The following is a 10,330-nucleotide window of genomic DNA, read 5'->3' on the forward strand; positions in this document are numbered from 1 at the left end:
CAGGGGGTAGGCGCGCCCCCCTACCTCGTGGCCGCCTCGTTGATTGCTTGACGTCCACTCCAAGTCCTCTGGACCACGTTTGTTCCAAAAATCATGTCCCGAAGGTTTCATTCCGTTTGGACTCCGTTTGATATTCCTTTTTCTATGAAACACTGAAATAGGCAAAAAAACAGCAATTTGAGATGGGCCTACGGTTAATAGATTAGTCCCAAAAATAATATAAAAGTGTAAAATAAAGCCCACTAACAACCAAAACAGATAATATAATAGCATGGAACAATAAAAAAATTATAGATACATTGAAGACGTATCGGCATCCCCAAGCTTAATTCCTGCTCGTCCTCGAATAGGTAAATGATAAAAACATAATTTTGATGAGGAATGCTTCCTAGAATATTCTTCAATGTATTTTTCTCTATTGTGGCATGAATGTTCAGATCCGAAAGATTCAAGATAAAAGTTGATTGTTGACATAAAAATAGTAATACTTCAAGTATGCTAATCAAGCAATTATGTCTTATCAAAATACCATAGCCAAAGAAACCTTATCCCTACAAAGTCATATAGTTTGACCATGCTTCATTTTTATCACACAAAATGCTCTCATCATGCACAACCCCGATGACAAGCCAAGCAATTGTTTCATACTTAGCTTTTTCAAACTCTTTTAATTTTCACGCAATATATGAGTGCGAGCCATGGACATAGCACTATGGGTGGAATAGAATATGATGATTGATGTTGTGTGAGAAGACACAAAAGGGAGAAAGTCTCAAATTGACGCGGATAATCAATGGGCTATGGAGATACCCACCGATTGATGTTAATGTAAGGAGTATGGATTGCCATGCAACAGATGCACTAAAGCTATAAATATATGAAAGCGCATCAATGAAACTAAGTGGGTGTGCATCCAACTCGCTTGCTCACGAAGACCTATGGCATTTGAGGAAGTCCATCATTGGAATATACAAGCCAAGTTCTATAATGAAAAATTCCCACTAGTATATGAAAGTAGCAAAATAAGAGACTCTCTATCATGAAGATCATGGTGCAACTTTGAAACACAAGTGTGGAAAAAGGATAGTAATATTGTCCCTTCTCTCTTTTTCTCTCTCTCATATATATATATATATATATATATATATATATATATATATATATATATTATTTGGGCCTTCTTTTTTTGGCCTCTTTTCTTTCTCTTTTTTTTCGTCCGGACTTTCATCCCGACTTGTGAGGGAATCATAGTCTCCATCATCCTTTCCTCACATGGGACAATGCTCTAATGATGATCATCACACTTTTATTTTCTTACTAATCAAGAATTACAACTCGATACTTGATGACCCACAAATATAGGGGATCTATCGTAGTCCTTTCAATAAGTAAGAGTGTCGAACCCAACGAGGAGCAGAAGGAAATGATAAGCGGTTTCCAGCAAGGTATTCTCTGCAAGTACTGAAATAAGTGGTAACAGATAGTTTTGTGATAGAATAATTTGTAACGAGCAACAAGTAAGTAAATAAAGTGCAGCAAGGTGGCCCAATCCTTTTATAGCAAAGGACAAGACTGGACAAACTCTTATATGATGTAAAGCGCTCTGGATGACACATGGGAATATCGTCAAGCTAGTTTTCATCACGTTCATATGATTCGCGTTCGGTACTTTGATAATTTGGTATGTGGGTGGACCGATGCTTGGGTGCTGCCCTTACTTGGACAAGCATCCCACTTATGATTAACCTCTATTGCAAGCATCTGCAACTAGAACAAAAGTATTAAGATAAACCTAACCATAGCATGAAACATATGGACCCAAATCTGCCCCTTACGAAGCAACGCATAAACTATGGTTTAAGCTTATGTCACTCTAGCAACCCATCATCTACTTATTACTCCCCAATGCCTCCCTCTAGGCCCAAATAATGATGAAGTGCCATGTAGTCGACGTTCATATAACACCACTAGAGGAGAGACAACATACATCTCATCAAAATATCGAACGAATACCAAATTCACATGACTACTAGTAGCAAGACTTCTCCCATGTCCTCAAAAACAAAAGTAACTACTCATAAAGCATAAACATGTTCATAATCAGAGGGGTATTAATATGCATATAGAATCTGAACATATGATCTTCCACCAATTAAACCAACTAGCATCAACTACAAGGAGTAATTAACACTACTAGCAACCTACTAGCACCAATCCCGGACTCGGAGACAAGAATTGGATACAAGAGATGAACTAGGGTTTTGAGATGAGATGGTGCTGATGAAGATGTTCATGGAGATTGCCCTCTCCCGATGAGAGGAGCGTTGGTGATGACGATGGCGATAATTTCCCCCTCCGGGAGGGAAGTTTCCCCGGCAGAACAGCTCCGCCAGAGCCCTAGATTGGTTCCGCCAAGGTTCCGCCTCGTGGCAGCAGAGTTTCGTCCAAGAAGATGGCTTATGATTTTTTTTCCATCTAAAGACTTCATATAGTAGAAGATGGCCACCGGAGGGCCACCAGGGGGCCCACGAGGTAGGGGGCGTGCCCAGGGGTAGGGCGAGCCCCCACCCTCGTGGGCAGGGTGTGGCCCCCTGGTGAAGTTCTTGCTCTCAGTATTTTTTATATATTTGGAAAACATCTTCCGTGAAGTTTCAGGACTTTTGGAGCTGTGCAGAATAGGTCTATAATATTTGCTCCTTTTCCAGCCCAGAATCCCAGCTATCGGCATTCTCCCTCTTTATGTAAACCTTGTAAAATAAGAGAGATTAGGCATAAGTATTGTGACATAATGTGTAATAACAGCCCATAATGCAATAAATATTGATATAAAAGCATGATGCAAAATGGACGTTTCAACTCCCTCATGCTTAGACCTCGCTTGTCCTCAAGCGAAAAGCCGAAATCGAAAAATATGTCCACATGTTTAGAGATAGAGGTGTCGATAAAAATAAAATACGGACATGAGGGCATCATGATCATTCTTAGAACAGCAACTCCTATAATTCTTTGTCATATAATCTCTAATGCTAGAGTAATAATTCAATCACGATATCAAGTATGAATCGTAAACTTCATTGAAAACTAACAAACTACAATCTCAGTCACTGAGGCAATTGCAATTTATCATAACATAGGAAAGAGTCAATGTATAAGAGTTTTTCAGCAAGTCCACATACTCAACTATCATATAATCTTTCACAATTGCTGTCACTCATGCAATACTTATGGGTATGGAGTTTTAATCGGACACAGAGAAAGATAGGGGCTTATAGTTTTGCCTCCCAATGTTTTACCTCAAGGGTAGTGTCAACAGTAATAGCTCATGAAAACTCGCATCCAATTAGCCATGTATACCAGGATCTTTCCAACATATTGTGCTTGCCAAAGGATAAAATGTAAAAAGGATGGGTGAAAATCACCATGACTCTTATGCACTATAGGAGATAAAAGTAAAAGATAGGCCCTTCGCAGAGGGAAGCAGATGTTGTCATGCGCTTTTATGGTTGGATGCACAAAAAATCTTAATGCGAAACAACGTCACTTTATATTGCCCCTTGTGATATGAACCTTTATTATGCAGTCTGTCGCTTTTATTACTTCCATATCACACGATCGTATAAAGCTTATTTCCTCCACACCAATCAATCATACATATTTAGAGAGCAATTTTTATTGCTTGCACCGATGACAACTTACTTGATGGATCTTACTCAATCCATAGGTAGATATGGTGGGCTCTTATGGCAAGACTGGTTTGAGGGTGTTTGGAAGCACACGTAGTATCTCTATTTGGTGCAATGAATTTGGCTAGCATGAGGGGGAAAGGCAAGCTCATCATGTTGGAAGATCCAAGACAATATAATTCATCTTAGATGTAAGAAAACATAACCCATTATGTTGTCTTTCTTGTCCAATGTCAACTCTTCAGCATGTCATATTTTAATGAGTGCTCACAATCATAAAAGATGTCCAAGATAGTATATTTATATGTGAAGACCTCTCTTTCTTTATTACTTCCTATTAATTGCAACGGTGACCAAAACGGTGTTTGTCAACCCTCAACAACTTTTATTCATCATACTCTTTCTATGTGAGCTCATTACTCTCCATAATACTCACATGATCTCTTTGTTTCTTTTTATTTCTTTCTCTTTTCTTTTATTCCCTTAGGATCATGGCAAAATAATCAAACCCTTGACTCAACACTAATCTTTATTATATAGCTCACGGACTCGATTACATAGGAGGATAATAAAGCAAAACCCACAACGAGATCATACTAAGAACTTTTATTCTACTAGATCAAGATATTACCAAAGGGATCGAACTAAGAAAAACGATAAAGATAAAAGTGATGGTGATACGATACCGGGGCACTACCCCAAGCTTGGCAGTTGCCAAGTGGAGTGCCCATACCCATGTGATTATGTCTCTCTTTTCGGGGATGGTGATGTGATGTTCTTGGCGATGATGCCCCTCAAGATACGATTCTCCTCCTCAAGCTTGTTGACTTGATGCTTGAGGTCCATTATTTTCTTTCGGAGTTTTCCTGTAACAGCCAAAGCTCCCTGCATCCAAGGGTGCTGCATAGCTGCAGGAGAAACAATGACACTCTTTTTCATATTCTCATAAGAAAGAAATCTAACATTGGAAGGGATAACCGAGTTTGGAATGGCTGAGCTCTGCAGTTCTCCCATTGTGAGTCCAGCTCGGAAGCGGGAAGTGACTTCTTGATCCTGTTCCATGGCATCTATCCTCTTCAATTCGGCCTCCATCTCTTCCTCCATCGCTGGCCCGAAGAGGTCAATATTGTTGTTTGTCATTGATCTTGGTGCCGGGTGAGACACCCGGCTCTCCCCGACTGACTCTTGCGAAGACATCTTGCTCTAATCTGCTCAGCAGCAATAGCTCGAAACACAAAACAGAGGCTAATTGCGTGATACGGGAGTCAAAACCCCCGGGAGATTATATAATGAATTTTTACCAACCAAAATATGTGTCATGTACGAAAACGGAGTTCGGAGGCACACGAGGCACCCATGAGGTAGGGGGCGTGCCCAGTAGGGTAGGGCGCGCCCTCCACCCTCGTGGAGCCCTCGTGTCCTTCCCGGACTGCTGCTTATTTTTCTATTTTTCTAAATATTCCAAAACGGAGAAATATTGTCTTAAAAACTGTTTTGGAGTCGGTTTACTTACCGTACCATATACCTATTCCTTTTCGGAGTCTGAAACGTTTCGGAAAGTGTCCCTTATGTATTCCTCCGGGGTTACGGTTTCAATAATATTGGTTTCAACATTTATGGGATTACCTTAGATATAGTGTTTGATTCTTTGACCGTTCACCACCTTCGGATTTGTGCCTTCGAAGTTGTTGATTTTTATGGCACCAGAACGGTAGACCTCCTCGATAACGTAAGGGCCTTCCCATTTAGGCCTTGTTCGGTTACGCCCAGCCCAGCGAGGTTTTGGGTCCAATCCACGCGGGTCCGTAGGGATTACCCCCGTCGGGGAATAAACCCGGCCCATCTAGTTTTTCTCGTTCGGTTAAGCCCCGCATTGTATTTCCCCGGCCCAAACCTCTCCAAACCCACGCGGAAAAAAACATCCACTAGCACCCCGTGGAAGGAATCCCCGAGCGAGGCGCTCATCTCATCTCTCCCGAGCGGCAGAAGTGGCGGCAAGGAGGCGGCGGGGACGAGTGGACGGCGGCGGTGCAACCTACCCGGAGGAGGAGGGTGCCCTCCTGCTTCGACGGCCTGCCACGAAGCCCGCCGGAACCCTAGCCTCTGATTGTCCCATCTCCCCCGCCGCCCCCTTGCCACGGGCCCGCGGTCGGAACCCTAGCTCCGGAGAAGTGGTTGCTGCAGGCGAGGAGATCTCTGGTTACTTCTCTCTCTCCCTCCTCCCCCCTACCTCCCACCGCCTTTCTCTCTAGCAGCACTGATTTGCCCCCTCCATGAAAACCTAGACAAATATTGATCTGTCTTCCCGAATGTGGTCGTCAAGGTCGAGACTTTTCTTGGGGTTTCTTAGGAACTAGCATCAATTGTTATTTCATGATTTGTCTTCCCGAATGTGGTCGTCAAGATCTGTCTTCCCATTGTTAGTAATTTGTACTGGAGTCAGCAGTACAATTTTGTGTTAGTAAATGGAGTCAGTAGTATGATTTGGTGTTAGTAATTTGGATTTGTTTTATTTTTCTCGACATAATTATTGTAGTAGTAGTATAATTGTTAGTCTATCTCTTGGTATAAAGAAGGACTATCTAATCTGGAGGAACAACAATGCGTGTTGTTTTTGTTGCTGGCTGCTGATAGTACAGTATGATGTTCATCCCAAAATGTAGTATGTGAACCTAATCTCTGTTAGCAGCAGAGCACATACTTCGAAAGATTTTTTATGTCCGAACAAAAGATACTTCGGGTATGATCATTGGTAGATTATATAATTGTTCTCTTCATGGTGTGTGATCATCATCTGTTCTTCATTGGTACACATTGCAGTTGTCCTTTTTTCTAGTGTTGTCCTTTTTGTTAGATGATGTTCCAATGCCAGATATTTTGATGATGCCAGATATAAGCTAGCTTCGCCGCCTCACAGCTGCAGCAAGACCCTGAATTGGGCAGCATCGTGAAGGACAAGGTAGATTAATCCTCTTGTTTTAATCTTCTCCTTATTCATGTATTGTTGGTTATTATTGCTTGGTCGATAGATCTGTGTTTCAAAGTGTTTTTTTGGTAAGCTGAGAGCTATGTTAATATCTTACATTACTAGACATTGTAGTTGTTGAAGAATTTTAGCTCTTACTGCAGTTGTTTTTTTGGTAAACTGTTTGTTTGTACAACTTGCACTCTTACTGTTTTGGTGTAGTAGTAATAACTAGCCACATTTTTCTTCTTTAGACTTGGAATGGATCCTGAAATGAGGGATCGTGTTAGGAAGAGGGAGGAGGAGGATGACGAAATGATGTTATTTGTTTTCCCTGCACTACATTTGATAGAGACCGGTGGAGTTGCTCTTAGGGAGCGGAGGATTCCGCGTCATACATCATCGCTAACAGGCGAGATGTTTGTTAAGGAGTTACTCGAAGGGCACGTCAAAAACTGTCGGGTAGCATTTAGGATGGAGCTGCGTATCTTCAAATCTTTGGCTAATTATCTTCGAAGGGAGAAGTTGGTGAAAGATACCAGAATTAAAGTCAAAGAGAAACTAGCATCATTTCTGTGGATGTTATCCCATAATTCTTCATTTGAAGACCTTCAAGTTCGGTTTGGTCACAGCGGGGATACTTTCCATTGGCAAATGAAGAATTTCTTTGACATCATCCCTATTCTCTCCAAGCATTTTTTGAAGCCTCCAAATCCCAGTCAAGTGCATCCGAAGATTCAGTCGGACACGAGATTCTTTCCTTATTTTCAGGTTTTTGCTTCGCCAACTTTGATCCACATCGATAACTTACTCTTTATGTTATAGGTGCTAAGTTATAGTATTTCGTTGCAGAACTGCATTGGGGCAATTGATGGGACACATGTTCCCATAACAATTTCAGGAGAAAAAGCCGCACCATTCAGAAATAGGAAAGGGACCCTAAGCCATAATGTTATGGTCGTGTGCGACTTCGACCTGAACTTCACCTTCATTTCTTGTGGCTGGGAGGGATCTGCTACCGATGCTAAAGTTCTCCGGTCAGCACTTAATAGTGGGTTTCATGTACCTTCGGGCAAGTTTTATCTGGTTTATGGTGGTTATGCCGACACACCTTACTTCTTGGCACCGTATCGTGGTGTTCGGTACCATCTGAAGGAGTTTGCACGTGGTCGCCGTCGACCCAAAAATCACAGGGAGCTATTCAATCTCTGGCATGCCATGTTACGAAATCACGTCGAATGGGGATTAGGAATCTTGAAGAAGCGGTTCCCAATCCTAAAAGTGGGCACGCATCATCGAATAGAGAACCAAGTCAAGCTACCAGCAGCGGCGGCAATCTTACATAACATCATCCGTTCTGAAAAAGGAGATGAGCGTTGGTTAGATAACCAACCAAACAATATACCTGTCATGAATTTTGTTGATCTTCCTGACGGTGATATTCCTCAAAATCATCAAATCAACCATGAAGGCGACAACCTTAGAGATGCCATTGCTCATCAAATGTGGGATGATTATCGACATGCATAACTTGTCATTTGTAGTGTAGTAGTAATAAGTATAGTGTAGAAGTTTATGTTTTTTTTCTGTTGTTCATGTCATGAATATTGTTCAGAAGTCACTATGATGACTGCTCGAGGGTCACCAAGGTTGAGCCTCCTCAAAAAAGCTGTCGAAAGGGATAGAGCATCACCTCCTACAAGCAGTGTGACAAAGAGGAGGAGAGGGTCTCCCAAAGGTAATAAACTAGCCGTGACTTTATTTCTCTTGTCGGGACTTTATTTGCTTAAAACCAAAATAGTTAAGATAGAAAAAGGTACATTAACATACAATGTGGAAATGCAGAAGATAGAGCACAGTGGAATGCAAGCCTTGAGAAAGATCTTGTGGACTTGCTTTGTGAGCATGATACACCTGAACATAAGGGTCAAAATGGATGGAGCTCAGAAGCATGGAATACGATAGTGAAGAAATTCCACCAAAAGAATCCTTATGCTAGGTACGAGAAGAAGAAAATCCAAGAAAAGGAAAAAGAGTTGAAAAGAGAATACAAGATGATCAAAGAGATAAGGAAGCAAAGCGGCGTTTCATGGGACGACCGGCAGTGCAGGATTCTAGCGGATCCACCACTTTGGAAAAACATCATCATAGTAAGAATGTCATTGTTATTCCCTAAAAGTTTCATTACTTGTTGCATGCTCTAATATCATTTTCTATTCAACTATGTAGTCACACCCTAAAGCTGGAAAGTTCAAGACAAAAGGCTTCCCTCTTTTTGAAGCTTTGGGAGAATTGCATGATGGTTAGTTATCAACTTCATTCATATACTCATGTCATTGTTTTATGTTTGTTTACTCTTCTAGTTTGAAATCTTATATTTGATTGTCACTTTAACTTGTAGGCCAAACTGCAGAAGGGACATATAACTTCACCTCTATCGAGTCATCACATTGCTCAACCCAATCAGATCTCGAGAATCTTGGAGGAGCTGGCAAGAATCAAGGAGAAACATCAGCTGATGGTGAGAATCTTGGAGGAGAAAGGGTGCAGATCGATGAAGATGTTAAGGAGGTTTACGTGCAAGAAAACATTGATGTGGAGCCCGACCAAACTCAACCAAATTTGGCTACTGCACCCTCAAGAAATGGTGAAGAGAAAGAACCAAAGAGAAGGAGGGGGGCGAATGGTGATGTGGCTGCAATGATGGAGAAGTACTTGGAAATAAGGACGAAGCAGGTGGAGGATGAGAGGAATAAGCCAAGGGTCGTGGATGAGTACTCTATCAAAACTGCATTGATCTGCTGAAAACAATGGAGATCTGAAGAAGAAGTCAAGGCTTTCCGAGTCTTCAAGATCCCCGAGAACCGAGAGATTTTCATGAGTGCTAGACCGGAGACTGCTCTTATGTGGCTGAGAGATGAAATGTAATAACTCAGGTACTCCTCTTTTCAATTAGTGCATGTTACTAAACTCCTTGCTAGCCATTTAGTCCATGTTGTTGTTGCTGCTGCTGCTGTAAAGACATTATTTTCTTCTGAAATGGATAGTTGTTTTAAATATATTTATGAAGTTCTTTTGCAAACTATTAGACTGACTGGTTATAGGAATACTTTGCTTGAATAATACAACCTTTTTTCAAATGATTGCTTGATGTATCGACACAGGTTGACAAGTGCTTGTGTTGTAGCTAGGCTAGGCTGACTTTCTTATGGTTGTAGTAATTGTCTATTTCTAAACTGCTATGATGCCTTGTCCCTAGAAAATAAAAAGGGATGCTTTTAACATAGATCAGAGGATAGAGATTGATTTGCCTACTGTTTATGTATGTTTTTCTCATTGTTTCCATTCCTGGAAATAAAACTGCCAAGTATTTCACTCTCAAACTAATTTTGGGTTTGAATGGTTTCAAAAAGCAGGAGTTCTACATAAGAATGCTCCAGAAGAAGAGCGAAGGTGCCGCGACTTGGATCTATTTGTGTGTGCTTTTCATTGGAAGGCTTCATATCTATTCGCTGGGTTTTGTCCATGTGATATTTGTAGAGAAACTAAACACTATTTCTGAAACGACTGACTGTAGGGTGGAAGAATTTGGGAGGAACTGATAATTAAGCTCTTGTGGTCTATTCAACATATTATATATTATGTATGCTCCAAATTGCTATTATTTTTGTTAGTATTTGTG

General features: G+C 41.1%; 1 protein-coding gene and 1 long non-coding RNA gene across 2 annotated transcripts; both read left to right on the forward strand.

Moving 5' to 3' along the window:
* Positions 1–5,744: 5,744 nt before the first annotated feature.
* LOC119359211 lies at positions 5,745–8,405 on the forward strand. Its single transcript, XR_005172419.1, has 3 exons — positions 5,745–5,882; positions 6,574–6,642; positions 8,264–8,405. It is a non-coding gene; the product is annotated as an uncharacterized LOC119359211 (long non-coding RNA).
* Positions 8,406–8,480: 75 nt separating this feature from the next.
* On the forward strand, positions 8,481–9,453 carry LOC119357761 (the record flags this gene model as incomplete). Its single annotated transcript, XM_037624601.1, has 3 exons — positions 8,481–8,798; positions 8,878–8,950; positions 9,050–9,453. Coding segments are annotated over 3 exons (795 nt in total), but the record flags the coding sequence as incomplete, so codon positions are not given.
* Positions 9,454–10,330: the final 877 nt, after the last annotated feature.

This window comes from Triticum dicoccoides, chromosome 2A (assembly GCF_002162155.2).
Source record: "Triticum dicoccoides isolate Atlit2015 ecotype Zavitan chromosome 2A, WEW_v2.0, whole genome shotgun sequence".
Lineage (NCBI taxonomy): Eukaryota > Viridiplantae > Streptophyta > Magnoliopsida > Poales > Poaceae > Triticum > Triticum dicoccoides.